Raw genomic sequence first — 22,304 nt, forward strand, 5'->3', positions numbered from 1 at the left:
ATTTCTAAGAATGGTGTTACGTTTAATGATAGTTTTACTTCCGTGTTGAAAGATGGCTGAAAAAATTCAATGAGAAACCAAAGAAACCAAATCAACAGCTGTGTGGACATTTTTTTTTTTTTTAATTAGACATGTTTGCAGTGTGCAGTGCTTTTTTATGCCATATTCCAGGTATCTTATGTGGTTGATCCGCTCATCATATTTTTAAAAGCTAATGTTTAAGGAGTGAGTACTTCCAGGTTCAAAAGGCATACCTAGTCTAAACTACCCTGGTCTTAGAGAGGCAAACTGTTGTACCTTCCTTTGCAGGATACCGTATTAACTTCCACTTTGTTTCTGTCTGTTGCTAGAAAAATAGTTTTCTGGTCCTTCATTCCCTGGCTATATTTAGTTTTACACCCAGAACTTGCATGAAGCAGAGGGGAAGGGGCCAACTTCCTGATTATTTGTCTTCAAATCACTAGGCCGGAAGGAAAGAGTATTTTTGTTTTAGTTTTTATCTGTGTGTACCTTTTTAATATTATCTGTTTTAAATATTTGTTTTTCCTAAATGTTGTCTTCATTCTAGAAATCGTTGTATAAGCAGATGAGTGATGGTGCTGTGCATAATAATGAAAGCTAGACAGCAGTGGTGATTTTCTCACCCACTGCTGGAAAAAGTTGTGGGGTGTTAGAGAGCATATCTGGCTGCCTTTTACGGCAGTATGAGCTGATAACTTCCATGCTGAAAGTCAAGATTTACGTTATAACAAAATCTGTTTTGGTCTTTGCCTTCCAAAGTCGCAGTGAATTGCCGGATGCAGGCTAGCCCTGGGCAGCAGAGAGCATCCTTCCCTCGGCAGGAGCTGCCCCTGTCTCTGGTGGCTCTGTGCCTTCCACACGTGTGGCTTTACTCAGGGTTCAAAGGGAGACCTATGGCTTTGCCTTACTCTGGGCAGAAGGGAATTCTTGCTCTAAAATTAGGTCCCACCGAATGTGGTAAGCAGGTAGTTACACCGAAGGAAAAAATGAGCATTTGTGTTGATAAAATTAATATATAAAGGCCCAAACTTGAGAACTGTGCAGATGCTTTTACAGAGTAAAAGCAGTAAGTTGTCTTCTCACTTCACAGTACAGATAGGGGTGACTTCTGAACTGTAAACATCAGTCAAAGCAAATGCTATTAAATATATTAGTACGTGAATCTTTATTTTTAGAGTAATTTGCTCTTGACCACATAGTTTTACTGCAGATTATGAGAATTTTGCCCTAGATTTCATTGAAAGCAGGAAAAAGGCAATAAAAAATGTTTACCAAAAAATCAACGAACTAACATAAATTACACCCCATAAATCTGGCCTGTGCTTTTCTAAAAGTTGTAGTTGTGATACAGCTACAACTTGTCTCTTGTCTGCCAAGCATCTGGATTGCAGCAAGATAGTTGCTATCAGGAAGAAGACCATCCTGATGACTTAGGGCCAGTACCTTACTAGCCAGCATTAAAGAGGGACCATGGCAGAAATCTTTCCTAGGTTCCTGTCGGCTTAAGTACCTTCTATTTTCTCTTCTTTCACTTTCATAAAGCTGTCTTCCTATTGCTGCCACTGCTGTTCTTCTTTAATCTTGTTTTCTGCTTAGGGAGTACTCTGCTTAGAGAGAGCTGTTTTGGTGAAAATCTTCTGCTGGGCAGATCCAGCTCCCAAAAAGCACAGGGTGAAACTGTCTGGAGATAACTGGGAAAGTCAGCATGTGAAAGTCTCTGAGGGTTAGGAGAGATGCTGCTCAATACTGCGTCAGTAGTTTGAAGATGAGATAGTCCCTGCCTGCATTATTGGGATATCTCTGTTGACCTGGATTTAGGTCTTCCTTGAGGGAAATGTCTTCATAGTGTTTTGGGGGCTGGGGGTACTTGTTTAAATCAGGGGCTAAGAGGAAGGTAGCTTTTTGAGAATTGGTGAGAGAAGGGAGAAAACACTCCACAGACAGCCCAGTTTGTGTAAGCAAATTGAGGTAATTTTCAGAGAACAGAACTCCTCAGCTTACACCCAAGTGCTCTCACCGTAAAGGTCTGAGAACGCCTAATTTGCACCCAGCCTCCGTGGGTTTCAGAAACATCCTGTAGGTGGGAGGCTGCATTCTGGTTTTTGTTGTGTGATGTGGTTTTTTTTAAACTACCTTGTTGAGCTGCATAGCAACAGCAATGTGTTTTTGGCATATTAAGAGAAAAAGGAGCAAGTTTGGGACACGCGAGAACTGAACCTGATGCTGGCACTTTGAGAAACATTTTGGCTTCTGCCTAGTGTCTTCAATCTAGTCTTCCTAGAAAACAGGCAGTGAGAAATATGCTGCATTGTGAAAGAAAGGAGACTTGGAGGTGGGGCTGTGGAGCAAGAGAGCTTGATTAAAGCTATTTCTTTGGCTCATTTGAGGGAGATGCTGTTACCTCATCTGGACCACAGGAATGTTCTTCCAGGGGGCATACCTGAACTAACCTTTTGTGATACAAAAATTGTTTTGGGAGCCACTTAGAAACGAAAATGTGTGGTAGGTCTACATTTCAAGCCTTGGCATTTGAATGTGTGACTCTTTAAAAATATCCTCAGAGGTTTTGGAGTTTAGTGGGGAGGTTAGTTTAATTTGACAGTCTCTTCTCCTTCCTCATGCCCAAAGCTAATTATAGCAAAGGCTTGGTAAGGAAGCAGATAAGTAGTGTGCCAGCTTTTCATTTTGGAAGTGCAACTTTCAGCCTTTGTTTGATAATTGAAAACGAGTGGTCTCCCCACATCTGTTCTCAATCCCGCCAGCCGCCGAGTGGGATGGCACGAGGGCGGTGGCAGCAGCAGCAGTGAGGCTCACGCTGCACCAGGACAGCCTTCGGCTGCTTGCATCCTCCCCACTCCCTGAGTCCTGGCCTCCAGCTAGCAGCATTGATCACTCACTTCCAGGATCAGTGCTAGGGAATGTAAATGGAAAACATCCATGTTTCTTCCGTGGATGCTGTTAGCTGTGCACTGTGTAGCTGTTTGGATCTTGCTCAGATCTCTGCTGCCTGACTCACTGATAAAGCATCTTCTTCGTATTGTTTCGTTACAATTAGGTGGGAGGGGAAAAGCAATATCAGCTATAAAAGTTTACTAAACATGCATTTGACTTCTGGGGTTTAAAAGGAGTGGGGTTTTTAAAATTATTTCAGCACAATTCTACTGTTTTGTGCTATGAAATATTTAATTCAAGATTAAAATCTTGCATGTTGCATTTTGACAAAAGTTTGTCTAGTTTTCTAGTGGTATACTAACTTATCGAATATTTTGTAGAGAAGTCTCTGTATACTGAAAGCACACCCACTAAATGCCTCAGTTTAGCCGCTCTGAAATAATTTCTTGTTTCCCATAGAACCCCATGATCAGCGAAGGGTGCCTTTGTGTTAAATCTGGCTTTTTGCTATGCTGTCCAAACAGGAAGTGTAAACATTCATCAGTGAATCGAGACTTAAGGATGTAGCTTCCGTAGGAAATCCTACAACTGTGCCAAGTCATTCTGCCTGGAGAGAAATACGCTATGCAGGTTGTACTGTTGATCTCCTGGCCTTGTGTGTGACCACCTTGCATTGTACTGTTGCAGAGGCTTATTTTCAATATTATGTTTCTTGGCAATTTGGAACCCTGGGAGAGATCTCAGTTGAGATCTGTGCACTCCAGTTTTATCTTTTAGGAGCAACTCAAGTGTATTTTCCCTCTTACAGGAGGGTTCCTTAGTACCATACGGATTTCCTACCCAACCAGCTGTAATTATTCAGAGATGCACATGAATGCAAATTCTTTCCTGTCACTCTGGAATGCAGTGTTGATGCTCAGAAGGGCTTGCTGGCAGTATGTATTAAACAATTTTGGGGGAATGAAAATTCATTTTAGGCAAATCTTACACAGTTGTTATGCTTCGCCTCTTAAGGTTAATCTCTGTGGAGCTGGTCCAGTAATATCATGGATAGGAAGCACTGAAATATTTGAAGCAGAATACTCATTTGTTTTACTTACGGATTCAGTGTTACACAAATCATAGCTTGTTAAAATAACTATAGAATCTATGAGTAATTGTTTGTATGGAAGTGGAACACATAACCCAGTGATATGAAAGTCCCACGGGAGCTTGTGTATACAGAAAGACCATGGTGTGTAGGAGTGCTCAGAACAGGGAAGCGGTAGTAATTGGTTGGATAGAAGGGATACATTTTCCCAAAAGGACAGCATTCGGTTGTAATTAGTCATTCTGTTGGAAACCTTCTTATGCAGAATGGTGTTTGTTATATTTTATTGAACTGAATTGTTTGGGATCCATATCACTGCTTGCCCATAATAGTGTTTCAAAGTTATACACGATGTAGATTCTGAATCAGGGTCTAAATACAGTTTTCAGTCATACTGTGCTAGTTGTCAGATTCAAGGAGGCATAAGAAATATTATCTTTTTAGTTTTTTTACTTCCTTTAATATATCTGCAGTGAAGACAGGCTGAGACACCTGGAGTTACTCAGCCTGGAGAAGAACAGGCTCTGGGGAGTCCTTGGAACAACCTTCCAAGGGGGCTTGCAAGAGAGCTGGAGAGGGACTTTTTACAAGGGTGTGTAAAAAGATAAGGGGCAATTGCTTCAAACTGAGAATATGTTTAGGTTAGGCATTAAGAATAAATTCTTTACAGTAGGGTGATGAGACACTGAAACATGTTGCTCAGAGAAGCTGTGGATGCCCTGTTTCTGGAAATATTCGGGACCAGGTTGCATGGGGCTTTAAGCAGTCTGGTCTAATGGAAGTTGTTGCTGCCTGTGGCAGAGGGGCTAGAACTATATGATCTTTAAGGTCCCTTACAACCCAATCTCTTTTGTTATTCTGCATATTTCTGGCTGCAGAGGTTTGGCTCTCTAGTGCACATTTTTAATCTGTGGTTCCCAAGTGTGAAATGAGTTCCACAGCAGCAGGGATGCTGTACAATTGCCTTGTCTCTCAAGCGGCTCTATTTTTAATATGATGAGGTGTTTTTTCCACTACCACATTATGCACATCCCCCAGTTGTTCCTGAAGGGTTGCACAGTATGGACCTGGTGGTGCTGGTGAGCAAGATGAACATGAGTCAGCAGTGTGCTCTTCCAGGGAAGAAGGCCAAGCCCATGCTGGGCTGCATTGGCAGGCATGTAGCCAGGAGCTCTGGGGAAGTGATTCTTCCCCTCTGGTGCTTCTGAGACCACATCTCACATACCATGTCTGGATTTGGCATCTCCACTTTGAGAGAGACAATGACATACTGAAGAGAGTGTGGCAGAGGGACACCAGGGTGGTCAGGGGGCTGGAGCTTGTGACCTGTGTTTGGTCAATCTGATGGGAGCCAGCTCAGGAGAGGGGAAGATCTCATTGCAGTCTTATCTGTCTAGTGGGAGACTGTGTCTAAAGAAGATGGAGCCAGGTTCTTTGAGGAAAGAGAAAGAATGAGCGGGAATGGCTGTCAGCTCCTGTAGCAGTAAAAAGTACTTTGGATATTGGGAGAAATCTTTTCACAGCCGGGATGGTCAAACACCAGAAGTTGCCCAAAGGGGCTATGGAATATCTGTCCGTGGAGGGACTAGAAACTGAGACAAATGGGATCATTGGCAGCCTTCTCTTGCTATTTCTGCAGTGACTAGGAGGCTGGAGCAGATATCCCTCGAGTTCCCTACCTGCCCGAGTCAGTTTATGATCCCATTCTGTAACTTTAATAAATATAAACAGCTTGTGACTTAAAAAACAAAATAACAAAATCATATGCTTTAAAAAGAAAGAATTATCATCTGGAAAAAACTTTTGTACTTCCAGGGAGGTGAAATCAGCCTTGTCATCAAAGGTTTCAAATGAAAAAGAAAAATAAGTGTATGCAGTCTCAGTATGACTTCATCAATATCAAACATTTTCTAGTTTAAATCTTGTGGAAGCTATACTCCTGCTGCAACAGTATATTAATTCATATTCATGTAATTTCATATTGCCTTCTCTGAATCACTGGGAGCAACTTCTGCAGTTTAGTACTCAGGAACGATCAGAAGTTTGTAGAGACAGAACAAGGCAAAGGCATCGTTTTGCTGTATCATAAAATTAATTATGTACATTGCAACCAAAGATTATGTCTTGAAGTTAACAGCTGATAAATTGCTCACTTTCCTTTTAACGGTTTGTAGCTTTTTTCATGCAGAAAATATGAGTGTTATTGATAAGTTTAATCTGCAGAAAATGTTTTAACTATGAGCACAGTTCTTAAACTGTGTCAGATGCCTGCTTAGTTTGATGCGCGTTTACGGGGAGTGGTGCAGAACTGTCTTGTCGTATGGCCTGCAGCAACACTGAGAGGGCTGAAGGAGCTAAATATTCACATTGCAACCCAGATTACCTTCTTAACTGCACTTACGTGTAGTTGAAGGCAATTCAAACAATAAATTTTTTTTCGTCCTTGTTTATTGTGAGGGTTGAACTTGGTAATGTCACTGTTTGCCAGCTGGAAGCAAGACACTTTAGGAATTGACCTCAAGATATTCCATGAAAGGAGGCCAAATCCTATTAAACAGTACATCTATGCTTCTCTTAGCTTAAGGTGCAAGGCTTTACTAGGGCTTGTAGATAAAGAGCATTGTAACTAATTCAGTTTCTACAATCACAGTTACATCAAAGCAGTAAGCACCTTCTAAAGAATATTTAGAAAACAAAGCTTTGGGGATTTCCCCCTGTAGATTGGCAGAAGATGTTAAAAGTTAAAACCTGTCTGAAAGTGGCAATTTCACAGACCTTCAAAGACCAACATGGTTGAAAAAAAGGGTTTTGGGGAAGCTTTACTTGATGCTGGTAGACACCAGTATGTTGGTACTGCAACAGTGGTAAAATCAGTCTGTGGTTACTGGCACACAGCAAGAGTAATATGTTACATAAATCACAGATGGCTGAGCTAGAATGTTCCTACAGGGCAATTTACTTCATGAAGGATTAGTGAATTCTAGTTTTAGTTGCTCCAAAATTAATTTAGCAGTTAAGCAATTGCACTTAGAAGTTCAGCCCTGTTCTAGATAGTACTTGGTAGGATTAATTCTTAAGGTGTGTAATTTACCAGTAGCAGGTTGAGCACCAGAATAATTTAAGAGTGCTTCTTTGTCTGTTACAGTGTTAACTCATGAGAACAAGGGAAGAAGTCAAGCTACTTTCCTATCCAAAACCAAAATTTAGTGTTGTGGCTTGTAGTCTTAACACTTGCAGTCTTGCAGCTATAATATTAAAAATGGTTTGTAGGGAGTTTGTAATAAGCCAGTGACAGGGGTATTTATTTGGGCCTACATCAACAACACTGGAGATGTCAGAACTCTTAAGATTTATTATTATCATAATTAGTATTTTTAGTCTAGCTTTCACCAGAGGCTGAGGGAGAGAGGTTGGCCTCAAAGCCTACTAAAATGCTCTGCAGTGTGTTGGTGCAGTGGTGTTGGCAGGGGTCTTTCAGCTGGTTAGTGTCACAGGTGTTGTCTGGAACTTGGTCCTGAATTCCCAGCAGAAGGCCTGGTAATTCTCCTTTCCCCCCAAATGGCAGCAGAGCTGTGATGGCAGTGGGACGCCTGGGCACCCATACTAAAGCTTAATATATTCATTACAAAAATACACAGCCATGTTTTGGAGAGTGATGCACCAGTGAAAGCAGCTAGCATGGTTGCCTGTTGCTTCATCTGTTGTCACATGCTTGTTTACAATTTCAGGGCTTAAAATAAATGTTGTCTTATACCGTGATCAGTGTCGTCACCTTCCTGCCAGGATGCCTTGTTCAGGGATGGAGTGGAACTGGCTGCCTGGCTGATACCTCAGCAGCTCTGTCGTGCACACTGTGCTCAGGCACCTTTGCCCACGGGTTCTGGGATGGTTGCATGAATGGTTGCTGTGCTGTTCCTTGTCCCTTACTTGGTATTAATCTGGGAGCTTTTGAAGTGAAGGTGGCCTTAGAAGGCCACTTAAAAAGGGCCTCATTTTCTGCAAGAACAGAGAGCTGGACCTAATGATCCCGGGTGGGTGCCTTCCAACTCATGATATCCTGTGATTCTAACATATATATTCAGGTTAGAATAAATGTTGCAATGCATAAATCAGTTTGTATCTACACTTGTTTTTAATGTAGGAGAGAGAAGAGTTGATGCATGGCAGAGTCCTTGTGCTCTATATCATAGTGCACCATTTGCTAGTGGAAAGTTGTACTGCAGTCCCTCCTTAGCTAGTGCAAAGGTTTCCCATGGGAGTGCTCTGCTCCTTAGTTTCGCCTGCCTTGGACAGCCAGGCTTCTTAAAGTATACTGCAATCTCTTATTAGGAAACAGCAGCTATGTGTTAGGAGAAAAGCATCGCATTTCCCCTCGTTGAATCCTCCTGTTTTCCCTTCTTCCCAGACTTGTCCTCTCCTGAAGCCCGTGGATGTTCCGTGCCGGTCTCCTGCTGAGTCACTGCCTCCCTTGCCGGGCTCTGCAGGGCTGTGAGGCGCTTGGAGGCTGCTCTGGCCCCCCGTCAGGAGGGCTGTATAGTATTACAAAATCTCATTTGCCATTAGATTATGCTCGGAGTAAATCAGCGTGTTACTTTAACCTTTCACCTCGGAATGTATACATGCCCGAGAGGAGAAGGGGGGCAGCAAACCCCGGATAGGTCAAAACTAAATTCATTTGGTGACTTCATCTGTCTCTAGTTGGATCTCATCCCTGCTGAAGCTCCCAAGGCCGCCTGCCCGCAGCGTTTTCTGGACTTAAAAGGCGGAAATGGCAGGAGCGGGGAGCAGCCGGCGCTGCCTGACACAGTGCCCTGCAGCCCCACTGCCCAGCGCTGCTGCCTGCTTCATCGGCATTCTGATTGTGGTTAGCCCTTCCTGATCGCGGGCAGGTATGCCTGCGTGTAGACGCAGATGACTGTGTCCACAATGTTTTGCCTAGAAGTTCACAGGCTGCACTCACGTGGCAGCAGTGGGTTTGGGGACAAGCTTTCCTCCACCGCTGTCTTCATTTTGCTCTAAATCTGCATTTGCTAAAGAACTTGGAAATCTCCTCTCTGAAACTACTCATCCATCAGCTTGTGGGAGTAAAGTAACAAGAGGTTCCCCTGTTATTTTCAGTACTTGGGATGGGAACTGAGGTTTTCCTGCATGGGCAAGCAAACTTCACCTCTCCTCTCAAGGCATCCTTTCTTCTGTGTTCAGCACTGATGTTGCCTTGCTTTATGGCACGTTTTTAATCACTTGAGAATCCTTTAGCAATGTCTGCATGTTTGCTGGGTAATCTGTTATTATCCATAACGGGGGGAAAAAGGAAGGAGAATTGAAGCTCCTGCTTGTGTCTGAGTGAATTGAGACTGTTTAGTGGAAGATTAAATTTTGGTTTATTCACCAGCTTTCTAGACCTTTTCTAGTTACAAAATGGTCATAGACACCTTCAGTTTTCTAAAATGTAGGTGTTTCCAGTTGACTTGAGTTTATTGTATAAGTCTGAGAATTATTTTTCTTTGAATCAACTTTTCTTTTTTTTCCCCCCTTCACAATCCCCTTGTCTATTGTGAAAGGTAGACTTGTTGCCAGCGTCTATTGTGAAAATTTGACAGGTTGAATGTCTTCCTTCAGGGCATCAGAGCAGCAATTCAGGCTTAAGATCTTAGAGTTGAAAGCCTTGGCAGGGGGAGGGAAATAACTGTAAGATGAAGCAGTGAAGTTTTCTGGCATTGCAAGCTTGCCATGGTTAGGTTCCTCTCGTTCAGCCTACTTGAAAGGTTTATGTTGCTCATCATTAATAAAGTGCCTTCTTAATTTCTAGTAACATTCTTTTTATACTGAAATTTGTATGTCCTTTCCCCATGTTAACTAGTGCCTGTCTGTTCAGCAGAAAACATTGCTATTGCTTTGTTCAGCTGCTCTAAGGTGTGGTTTGAGGGTGCTGTGCACTGCTGCAGTTCATTTCTAACCACAGTGAATATACCTGTGTGGAAATGGTGGTGGCCAGAGGCTCTGAATTGCTTCCATTTTGTGTAAGCTATTGAAGTCTGTCTTTCTTGAACCTCGACCCTGTGTCAAGAATGCTTTTTTTAAAAAAAAAATTACCATTTGTTTCCTCCTAGAAATTGATAAGGAACCTTTCAGAGTGTGCAAGTACTTTCAGCCGTAATTAAGGAATTATTAGGTAGTTTAGGTGTTACTGTTGCATTGTACTTGTGATGGCAAAGGTGAACCCTGGGGAAAAAAAAAAAAGAATTTTGTTACTGTAGCGACATGACATTGCTATTTCATTGCCACAGTTTCAGTGGCGGCAGGAGTGAGAATGAAATTGGAGAAATAAAGTCTTACTTATGGTTTGGAAATAAAATTGGCAGATTCAAGTAAATGCAAATATGGCAGACTGGCAGGTGTGAGTCAGTGAATGTGGCTTGTCCTTCTCAGGTGGACCTTTAGGCGCCCTGAAATCTTCAAAGCACTAAATAATTGTCCTAGAATTTGAAACTGTTCTTTTTATTTTTGTGAGCTACCCCAGTTTTATAACTGGTTAGTATAGTATTAGAATAATAATATAGTATTAGAATAAATTTCCTACTATTTCTAAAAGCTATGCAGTATACAGTGTAATGCATTGCTAGTTATTAGGCCGTATTAGAGGATTTGGCTCAAGTTGTGCATACTCTGGGAATACTTCTGGTTGTGTTTTTCACATTTGAGGAAACTGAATATCTGAAAAAGAATCAGTATTTTTCTGCCTCTCAGATAAAAAGGGGGTTTTTTTGGGGGGGGGGGAGTGGTAAGTTTTCTAAAGCCATATAAGCCTTTATAAAAAGTACTCAGATTTTGGTCTAAATCAGTCCTTAAGACCCATCATAAACATTTATGTAGGTCAGAACATCCCAGCATTGGCAGGAAGCCTCTAATTTGAAAGAAAAAAAAATCCCTAATCCAATCAGAGTACATCTCTATTACTCTAATTTCACTTGCATTTGAACAGGGAAGTGCAATGAAAACAATAGAAAATACCCTGTTGGCTGTGTTCAGTGATAATCCGGCAATATTCAAGCCATAAAATGTACATGGATTGCCTCAGTTTCGTCTAGACTCTGTAGAGTACTTCACAAATCATTTCAGGTCAAGTCAGATTTGTGTGGTAAATGTAAAATGGCATTCAGAAGTGAGGGAGATGTACAGATAATAAAAATATTTTTAACATTTCAGGGCTATTTAGTAGCATGGGAACAGTGCAAAAGAGATTTGACATTCAGCATTTAAAAACATGAATTTCTCACAGTATTATAATCACAGAATTATTTTCCTCCTTTTTTTTTTTTTTTTTTTTTTTATTCCCCCATGGCAGTGCCTCATTGTGATTAATCATGTCTCTGATTCAATTTCTGGCTAGATAGAGCCTTTGTGTTGCTTGCTGCAAATATCACTGCAGTTGCAGCACTCTGATGGCACGGTATTTGCTGCAGAAGTACAGCATAAGTCAAAAGGGAGAGGAAAACAGTGTTGTCAGCACTGCATAGGAGCTTTTTGTGTTGATGTTCTGTCAAAGACAACCTCAAGCATGACTGGCCTCTAATGACTGTGGCTGCAGCGAGTGTTAAAGAAACAGGCAAGGTCCAGCTGCAAATCAGTTGTCATTTCAGGATGGTATAAAAGGATGAATTTGCCTTGTACAGGGATTTATCCACTGAATCACTGGCAGGTTTCTTCCTTCAGGGATTTCTTTGTTTTTGCAGCAGCTTTAATTTAGAAAGCCTTTTCACCAGCAGCTGCAGCAGTCTCACTCAGCTTTGTCTTAGCCTTTCTGCTGTTATCTCCCGCTTTAGTAATTTTTGGGGTGAGATCTTTTGGTTTTTTGGCAGTATCTTGTCAGATTCCAGAAGGCTCCTCTGTACTGTCACACAGACTTTGCAAAATGTAGTATCTGTTTCTTTCTTTGTACTACTATTTAACACAAATGTGTCTGTTTGTACTAAATGAGAGACAACGGGCAGAAGCTGGAACACGGGAGGTTCCACCTGAACATAAGGAAGAAATTCTTTACTGTAAGGGTGACTGAGCACTGGAACAGGTTCTCCAGGGAAGTTGTAGAGTCTCCATCTCTGGAGATAATCAAAAGCCATCTGGACACAATGCAGAGTAATCTGCTCTAGGTGACTGTGCTTGAGCAGGGAGGTTGGGCTACATGACCTGCAGTGGTCCCTTCCAACCTTGCCTATTCTGTGCAAACGTGAGGGCCTTGCAGGTTCAGAGGTGATGGCAAGTGTGGTGAGTTTTTATACTACAAGTAAGATTCATTGCTGTAATCCTTCTAGTCTTGTCATTATTACTGGTTTGTTGTGATACAGCTTCTGCTGTCAACAACTGTTAGTTTATCCCTGGAAAAATAAAGTAAATGCGCTTCTTGCAAAACTGTTCTTAAGAACAGCTGGATAGTACCTTGTAACAGCTGCAGCATCTGTAGCAAGAGCAGTGGAAAATACCCAATATCTCAGTGTTCAATGCTGCATATATTGCCTTAAAAATTAACAGACTTTTGGGAATAATGTTTACCATTAGGCATGCTGAGCCAGTATATTTCTAATTGGGCAAACTGCTTAAGCATGTACATGATTTTCAGCACCTGTCTAATCCTCTGAACTCATGTCTGTGTAACTGGGCATGTGTTAAGTGTTTTTCTGAAATGGCCTGGACTAAGACGTGAAGACTCTCCTCGGGCTTGAAGTAAAGCAAGGGAGTGTTTTTTGACTAGGCAGTACTGTAACAGCCAGAGGTTTTTAAGGTCTCCCTGTGCCCTCTGAAGTGGGAGGTATGATGTGCTATCTTCAGTCTGCTTTCAGTTACTATAGAATCACCAGGCACCTCCATGGAATTCTGAAGATACCAGGTAGATACTGGCGTTCAGGCTTGTGTAAGCATCATTGCAATCTTATGATTCAGAGCCTTCAGTGTAAACAAGTGAAAGCCTAACAAGTTGAAAATGTAAATAATGTTATTGGAAAGAAATAGTGTATTACAACATAAAATCAAGTTGTTAGCTGCTTGGCTGTTCAGAGTATGGCCTGTGTGTCTCCACCTGTCCAGCTGTTATCTTGCATCACCTTACACATGTTTATTAATGTGTTTTGAAGATGGATCACATTTTTCAAAGTACTTCAGTACTTTGGGAACTCAATCCTGCAGAAAACCGCAGCCCAGCTGTAGATGTTGAGCACAGAAGTTCTTGACTGTTGCTGGGCATGGTGGCTGCACTACCTACACCTGCTTGTTCTTTTTTTTTTTTTTTTTCCTTTTCTTTTAGTTTTGTTTAAGATCACTCTTTGTGGCAAACAGGATATGTGTGTATCTAAACACCAAAGCAGAACTTGCTTACTGTAAAGGAAACCTTTCTTAGCTGAGTGTATTTAGTAGGAGGTGGGTGGGGGAGCAAGAGATGCAAAGACATGGTGAACACTTTCAAGAGAAACAGCTGTGGAACATTCACAAGTATGTCAAGAAAACACTTAAGAATGAAAGGCAGTGGCATGTTATTTAGTTTTTAAACAGAAATTCTGATTAATTTTGCCTTTGCTTACAGTTGTACACACACACTGTTCTGCATACTTGTGTACAAATCTGAAGCTACTTCTGTAATAGCTTGAACTTGTCTTTGATAAATAGTCTGAACTTCTGTTTGACCCTTAGACCATAATAATTCATTTGCAGATGCAGCATAAGTTATATTACAGGTATCCTTCAGGGTAGCATTGTAAAAGTCAAGGTTATTCATTTACTCACAGTTTCCTGCAGTAGAATTCCCCACCCCATGCAATGCAACAAAGGAAGTTGTTTGCTCCCCTGTGGCTTGCAGAAGGATGAATATTCCTCTTTGCAGTTCTTTGTCGAAAAAGGTGATGAAGGAAGTTCTGTTTCCTTTCTGTGTGTATTTTCTTGATATTTTTAACAAAGTGAACTTTCCCTTTTTACTAGTGGTAGCGGATGGTTTTTCTGAGCTCTTCCTGGCCTCAGAGGCCAATTAAAATGTTCTTGAAGTTGTGGCAAATCACAGCAGCCTTATTGCAGATGTTCTTGTCTAAATATCTTTAGTTGATGTAGAATTCAGTGGACTCCTCTGTATTAAACTGTTGGTTTATTATTAAGCTCACTATTCCTAATTCTAAGTGACTATTAAATTCATTATTAAGCTGTTATTTCAACTGGTCTTATGTACAATATTTAGCACGTTAGTTTAATTGTGAACTGGAAGTAGCTTTCTGTTCGTTTTTATCTATATAAAAATAATATGAATAACAATATAAATATAAAATAAAATATAAAGCAAAGATTAAAAAGATAAAAATTAAATATGACTATAAATAAAGCTATACCATGTTAATGATTAAATACTTATTTAAAAATTAAAATTATTAATATCTAAAAATAATAACATAAACCCTGTGTGTTTCAAACTTCAGATGCCATTAGTATCAAAGGGGTTGTTTGCCTGCTCAGTGCCTTCCATCCTGATGTTGAAGCTAAGCTTTTATGGTTAGCTATTGCGGTGTAGTTTTAAGAGTAAAAGGGCACTCCCTGTTTCTAAAACTTTGTTCCTAGCGCTTGATTCAATCCGAGCACTTAGTGCATGCCAAGAAAGTGACCTCTGCTAGCTCTAGCAGTGAATACAGGGCTGTGTTCACGCAACCGGCTGTGCTGCATGTGAGCCCACGGGAGGAATGGAGCAGACTGAGCACAGACTGATTTATTCCGTGCTCCAGAGCTGCTGTACAGAAGCAGGCAGGGAGGCAGCCTGATTCTGAAGGAATTTCTGCCAGTTGTTGCCTGGCTATTGGAGCACGCATTTTTTCACCCTGTTTTCTCTCTCTTTTTCCTTGAATTTCTTATAAAACAAATTTGAGGATTTTACATCTCGTATCTTAATGTCAGTAGATGGGAACAACTTAAGCAACCTTCTGTGTTGTGAGATTTGTTTCCTAGAAAGTGGCCTGTATTATGAACTTCATAGTCTTGTATTTGAATTTATTCTCTGTGTTATGTACTTATACACTTACATGTTACCAAATCAAGTTTTGTGCTGGTTTTTCCCACACATTTTACCTAGGTTGCCTCATCTAGTCAGCACACGTAACTATGAGTGGAGTTAAACTGCAGTCTTTGTGTTCCCTGCAGAATTGTCTATCAGGCTTCAAAGGGCTACATCACTGCAAATTCTCAATGGAAGTAGTCCATGTGACCTTGGATCCTACAGAGGAGATCCTGCTCTCTTGCAGTGACTTGAGAAAGTTGGGGTCCAAAGCTGAGATGGCAGGACTGGCACCAAAGCTAGACAGATATGTGTTAGCTACAGGGTGCCACTAGAGATGAAGGTGTGCAGTCCCCAGCAAACCAAGAATAATCATGCAACTTTGACTCTCTGGTCTTTTCTGAGACACTTCATACTTGGATTGCTTCTAATGGACTTTCTGAAGTCCATTACTCATGGGAACATTACTTACTCTCTCCAGGAGTTTGATTCTGCTCTTTGAAACTACTGATGAGATAAACTTGAGTGTGCTCATCTTTTCACTTTGCAACATCTTGCAGCAGAAAGATGTGACTAGGGTAGGATAAGAGGGAGCAAAGTACAGTAGTATGTGTTTCTGGTCTGTGTACCTGGGAACATGATAAAAGCTACTATGAATTGCCAGCTTCCAAGAAGAGGTCTTTGCTAACTAGAAGAATCTATCTAAGGTGATGTAGCTGCAAAAACTTCAAGCACAGAGTGTCGTTTGCCAAGGTCTCAGTGAAATGTTATCTGAACACTGTTTGAAACTGTCTATTCAAGGAGGGCTGCTGGCATGACCAGTCAGTGAATGTCTGACTTGATATAAGAGACTCACATTGATTTGTTTAATCTAGACTACCTGGGCATTGGGGCAGACACTGAGTGCTGTCTCTAAAGCATTAGGAAATCAGCTCTGGGGAAGAAAAAACCATTAGGGCAGAGGATAATGCTGGCAGAAGAGCAAATGGGTTTAAGCTGAGAGGAAATGTTCCTAATGTTTGAGAAGAATTGGGCTCCACAGCAGCTTTCCAACCAGACAGTTGGGAGTGCAAATCTCAATTGCTTTCCGGATAGATGCTGGCCCACTGATAACAGAGACCGTCTGATATTCACTCTGTGGCTGTTAGGAACTGAATTAATGATCCAAAAGTGCCCTGTCCCAGTAAGAAATCAGTATTTCAGTAAGCAGAACAGCTATTTCATCATTTAGAAGTTACCTACAATTAAATGTTTAGGGAGCCTGATCATCCTGCAGTGGCAAAAAACTGACAGTTCACTGTATTGGTGCAGCACAATGTGACAAAATCTCAGGTCTCTGATCCTGTGCATGTTCAGGTCTGATTCTGTGGTTTTTTCCTACCTTATTGGCATGAAGCAGAGAACCATAGGTATGTATGGTCTTTAAATTCACAGTAACAGCCAGAGAAATATGTTCATAGATTTCAAGAGGGCATTGAGGTGGTTACGTATCATCAAAGAATAAAAACTATGCCTCTTTTCTCAGTAAATAGGAGAGAATTTTGAGTCTTCTTTCTCTGTTTTGAACAGGAAGCATATATTCATTGTATTCAGAAAACAAAATGTCAAAAATATTTTTGTCTCTCTTTTTTTTCCTAGTTGGGGAATGGCGGTCAACGTGTACTCTACCTCTATAACCCAGGAGACTATGAGCAGACATGACATCATTGCATGGGTTAATGATATATTAGCTTTAAACTACACAAAAGTTGAACAACTCTGTTCAGGTAAGAAAGCACAGTATGCTCTACAAATGTTTATTTTAAAATCGCTTTAAAAGTCTGATTTGTTGAAAATAGATAACTTTTAACTTTGACATAAACCAGTTGCTCTGAAAAAAGAGACTGATGTATGTGCACAGGAAGCATTTTTACATTTGTGTTAATCAGGGGAAGATAAGGTGCCTTGGGAAAGCATAACAAAGGCAGAGGTGAATGGGACAAATGTAGCAGGAGATACATAGAAGTTATAAAAAGGTTGGCTAAGCAATTAAAGAATACAGTGATAAGTTTCAGTGTTTTAAAGCCACTGGGGTGGTATCTTTTCAAATGGAGAGTGGACATAACTGAGAAAGAGATAAATAGAGAACCGGCACCCCAGATGAACAAAATTCTCCAGCTCCTTCTCCTTCCTGATGAGGTTTCTCAAATCCCTGCTGATGTTTGCAGGTAAAAAGCACAAGTGTGACTGAAGAGAAAACATGGATTTGAGGAAATCACCTTTAGCTGCTGTGAGGGCTTTAGAACTTTGTCAAAATCTGCCTGTTTCTCTTTAAATCTAACTGAGTTGTTGTTGTAAGTATATTTGGTAATGGGGCCTGAAGAAAGGGTCATACTTTGAGTACTTCAGACATTTTGGTTAATCGGTGTTGCAGCTAGAAGATAGGTGTTAAACGATAGGGTCTGTAACTAGATGGTGGCTAGAAATGACACAGAAAAAGGCTGATGTTTCATTATGAATATATATGCCTCTGGGAATGACTTCTTTCTGATTTCCAACTGTGATTTTTAAGTTTGAAGATGTTTGGTGGAGGATGAGTTTGTTTGTGGTAGAGGACATCTAGCTTAGATTGCTACTTACAGACAACTAAGATGCTGGGAATATCTTATGAAAATACTATCTTATCTTATGGCAACAGTGCTCAAAGCACATGGAAGAGGAGCCACATGACCAGATTTCAGCTATTTCTTGGTCCAGACAAAATGAATAAATGGGGCTTTATATTCATATATTTGATTTTACCTACCATTCTGGGTAGATTTTCTGTCTCAGAGATGTTCCCTGAAAGATACAAGTAGTCCTTTGAGGTTGATAGTCTCATAACCTGTTCTTCAAAATTTAAAGAGAACAATTTTCATCTGAAGAAGTACAGTTCCATACTTGCAGCCTTGCACAATGACCATAAAAATGAGCTTTAGACAGTGCAGGATAAAGTCAATGTAAGCAACTTACATAAACTGAACAACTAAAAATATAGACCATGGGAATTTTTTTTAACTGTTATTAAACTTGAAATTGAAGTGTTATCTCTAGCTGTTGTTATATTTACATGTCAGGAAGTTAGCCTAAGTATTTTATTTTGGTATATGTAAAGACAGAATTCACACAGGGAGTAGCTATAGATAGATAGATACAGATAGACACATGCCTGCATGCACTGAAAAAGATAGAAACATAGAAGAAAATGGATGTTTGCATCCCAAAATACCAAAGTTTGCTATTGTTTGAAACGGGAAGCATAGTAGACAAGTTATTGACTTGTTCCTGTGTAGCTATTTAAATGCTCATAAATAGTTGAAAGGAAGCTTTTGAAGTGAGTTCTCAATCAAGGTAAAAGTGTGTGAGCTTACACAAAAAACCCCACCCAACCAAAAAAACCAAGACATAAAATACTTCACCAAAACGCTTTCTGAAAATAGGGGAGAAGTGATCTAAGAAAATCTTGACTAAGCAGAATAAAATGAGTTAGTTATGTAAGAAGAGCAGATAGAGAGACTTCAGGTGGGTGGGGCAAGGAGGGGAAAAGCATGGGAACTATCACAAATCCGCTGTCCCACTTCATTACACAGCTTCTTATGCAACTTTCTCTGTGAACTACAGTGAGGATTTTGGGACACACCTCAAGGGAAGAACTGAAAAAGAGTCGTCTCATTACAGCTCTTGCTCCATTCTGTATAAAATTAAATATTTTCTTCCTTTAGAATTTCCTGGATTGTATTGATTGTTATTGTTAGCTGATGCTTCTACATGCTTGTCTTTAGGGGTGAAAGCTGTTAATTTGAGTTTCTCCATTTGGTTTGGTAGTCAAAGTTGATGCTTACACATTCCTTTACAATCCAGAAGGAGTTTTAGTAGTTCCTTATCTAAAGAAGCATTCTAATGCAGTATTCCCTGTGTTTGGGAGGACTTTGCTCTCTGAACTGATGGATCTAAACACTGATAGATTATTGCAGACACTAGAGCACAGTAATCTTACTCTTAATAAGTCCTTCCCATTTGAGACTGTATAGTCCCTTTCTCATGTTCAAGGCATCTATATGTAGGGACTGAAAACAGATGGACAAGCAGGTTTGGGAATCTTTCTGCATTTAATATAGTTTACTGTGTAAAGTCAAAACAATTTATTTAATGTACATATATTTTATTTAGCCTATTTCTAATGTAGCTTTCAAGAGAGAAACAAAGGGAACAGTAGTACAAATGACGAGCCAACTGCAGGCAGAGCCCAGCAAGCAAGCTTGGTATGGCCTGCAGTTTGAGAGTGGCCAGTCTAACTCATTCATTCTGGCATTCTTTGGCTGACATCCCTTGAACCATTGGCAGCTTTCATGAGGATTAATGCTAGTTTCCATAAAATATGAGCATTTCTCCAGGACTTCAAAGGGAAGGAATATGTGGGAAACTCTTTACAATGATGAAGCATTTCACAGCATTAGCAGGGATCTACAGAGCTGCTGTAACTAAATTTTTATAACCTACTGTAAAATTGTATGGACATTTTCCTCTTTTTTAGAAAAAAGCATTAAGATTAGTCATGCTGTTTTATGACTATTCGGTTCTTGTTCATTTTTGTTAATAAGGAGCAATCAAAATGCCAGAAAAAGCTAAATGCAGGGTCAAAAAAATGTAGGAGAGGAAAAGTGGGGAGGATGTTATATCTGAATTAAAAGCTCAAAGGAGTTACTTTTAGGAGGTAGGAGCAACCTAGATATGGCATATGCTTGTGTTCAGCACCTGGCTGTGAGACCTCATGGGTGCCCACATTTTGCAGACAACCTAGCAATAATTTTTGACATTTGGAGCTTAAGCAAGACGGAATAATGTGACATTCTGCCTTTACTAAAGGCTTTATTCAGAACATATCTGAAGCTTAATGTGACTGTAGTTACAATGACAGAAAAAGCAATCAGAGCGCCTTTTCCTCATTGCTGTGGAGAAGTAGCTTTGGTAATACACGTACTGTAGCAATACCAGCCTGTTTCTCCATTTCCACTTTGAGGAACAGAGCTGCTAGGATGAGGATGGCTTAGTCATAAAGTATTTTTATTCTTTGGGAGTCTTAGATGTGTTTTTTGTCTCTGCTAAGTAGGCCGAGCAAAGTGCAGTGTCCCCTGAGCTTTCTGAAAGCCTGCTGTGGTAGTGATGTGCCAGGCAAGCCACGTTATGGATGGGTGCAGCCCTGGAGAGTCTTAATTCAGTCTGTAACTCCTCTGGTAATTTAGTTTTGACAACTAAACAGGGAAAATCTCTCCAAGCATCTCAATACAATTCTTTTTGCTTTAGACACGTCATATTGTCAGTTTTTGGACTCTGGGTTTGATTTCCTGCGAAGTTGTTTTACCTGAACATGAAATTTATAAACCATGGTTTTAATAGAAGGCTTAGTGCATTCCCTTTGGAGAGAGTATTTAATTTGATGCATCAATGAAGAATAATAGAGAACAATTGAGAGGATGTAACATCATAGGATCCCATGTGCAAACCCCATAGGTTTGGGGAACAGGAGTTTCATATGAAGTAAGCATGACATCAGTTGTTTCTTAGGAGTCATGCTATGACTCCTAAGTCATAAGGAATTTAAGGATTTTTTTTTTTTTTTTTTTTTTTTTTTTTTTTTTTTTTTTTTTTTTTTTAGGAATACATGGTGGCTTCTTAGAATTCTGACTAAGCAGCTTATAACTGAATTTTCTTTACTAAGGCTGTTTTTCATCTCTAAGGAATACCAAGTGTATGTGTTGGAGGGCTGTTAGAGTGTTACACAAGAGCATATTCAAAATATGAGTCACGCAGGAGACTATAGAAGGCTTGCACGTGAATTAAAAAGAAACAACACCGTGTCTACAAGCTATATAATGTCAAGGAAATGGTAAATTTGTAGAAAGGAAAATGTGGCCTGGAGCAAGGTATAATTTTTGACTTAGCTGTGCTTCTGTGATCCTATGAGATTAAGGAGATACAGACTCTTCCTACTCTGTGCATTTGAAAATTCTCAGTAGAATTAGAAACTTGCAAGTTGTCTGGCCCCCCACTGCATACAGACCTACTGTCTTTGAGGATTTGTATGCAAGGATCAAGGATTGAATGCAGGGTTGTTTTTTTTCCTTGCTTTTAATAAATAACTGTATTATAAAGAAAGCATGTGTGGTTTAGCATTTTCAAATTTTAGACTGTGATGCTTTCTCTGCAGATGCCCTGGGTGTTGCCAGCGGGAATTTCTCATGTGGTGACTTCTGTGCCATATCTCAGTTGGTGTTCCTGCTGTGGGAATATGTAGTCCCTTTATGTATACATTTTGTTGGCACTCCACCACCCTGGAGGAGAGCAGGCAGTGTGACAACAGGGCAGATATCATTCTTTCTCTGACTTTGTGTCACCTCTCTGGCTCGGGATTTGGAGGAAAACTTCAGGGAGAACTTCCCGCAGCCTCTCTGGGCTGTTGTCCCTTGCGACTGGTGCCGTGCAAGGCAGGAGGATGGTTCGTGCCTTGAGGAGGGTGTCCGTGGTGCTCTGCTTCCAGGGACTGAGCACTGCCCAGCAGCCCCTTGGCAGGGCAGTGCCTCTTTGGAGGGCAGCCCTGGTGTCTCCAGCCCCCTCAGGGCCCTGGGCAGCAGCAGGGAGCGGCGTGCCAGGCAGCTGCCTCCAGAGCAGTGCTCCAAGAGAGCCAGCTCCTCTCCTCTCCACCACACCAGAGGGGCTGGAGGCGGCTGGGGAAGAAGGGTATTGGCCAGACAGAGAAATGGTGAGCAGGGCTGGGTTTTTTTGAAAGTCAGTTGTGCAAATGTACACACAAACACGGTTTGTTCTGGGGGTTAGCTGCGTAGGATTTGTGTTTTCATGTCTCAGAAGATGTATTTTGCTCAATGCCTATATTAACCTACAACTTCCTACATGCTTACTATTAAAATCTGTGCTATAGGACCCTGTTGGAGCATTTGGTGCCAGCATTCCTCTACAGCCCAGTGTGCCTGAGAAGCCAAAGCGTGTTTCCATGTTGGTGGTTTTGGTTTTTGCCCAGTTGGCAGCCTTGGGGTTGGGTCTCTAGCCCAACTTGGGAACATGATTAAAACATGGCTTGATCCCATTTGCACTCTGTAACCGAGGCATGTTTCAAGGAACTGGCATGTTGTCCTGAGGTCATGCAACACAGAGCATACTTGGTGTCAATGACTCTCTAATGTCTTCCATATGATATTTGGGATTAGAGGGATACAGTGAATGCTAATGATTGGATTTAAATCATTTCCA

The 22,304-nt window shown here is 40.8% G+C and overlaps 1 protein-coding gene across 4 annotated transcripts in view; it reads left to right on the forward strand.

Moving 5' to 3' along the window:
- The window catches only part of MAPRE2 (microtubule associated protein RP/EB family member 2), a 105,987-nt gene that overhangs the window by 51,753 nt on the left and 31,930 nt on the right, over positions 1–22,304 (forward strand). For 3 of the 4 annotated variants that reach the window (XM_066330761.1, XM_066330743.1, XM_066330753.1), the window contains one exon: positions 16,659–16,786. The exons of the other annotated variant lie outside the window; for it this stretch is intronic. In XM_066330761.1, the coding sequence (XP_066186858.1) occupies positions 16,666–16,786 (121 nt within the window). In that variant the 5' untranslated portion in view covers positions 16,659–16,665. The remainder of the gene's footprint in view (positions 1–16,658; positions 16,787–22,304) is intronic. 4 annotated transcript variants of the gene reach the window in all.

This window comes from Sylvia atricapilla, chromosome 1, assembly GCF_009819655.1.
Source record: "Sylvia atricapilla isolate bSylAtr1 chromosome 1, bSylAtr1.pri, whole genome shotgun sequence".
Classification (NCBI taxonomy): domain Eukaryota; kingdom Metazoa; phylum Chordata; class Aves; order Passeriformes; family Sylviidae; genus Sylvia; species Sylvia atricapilla.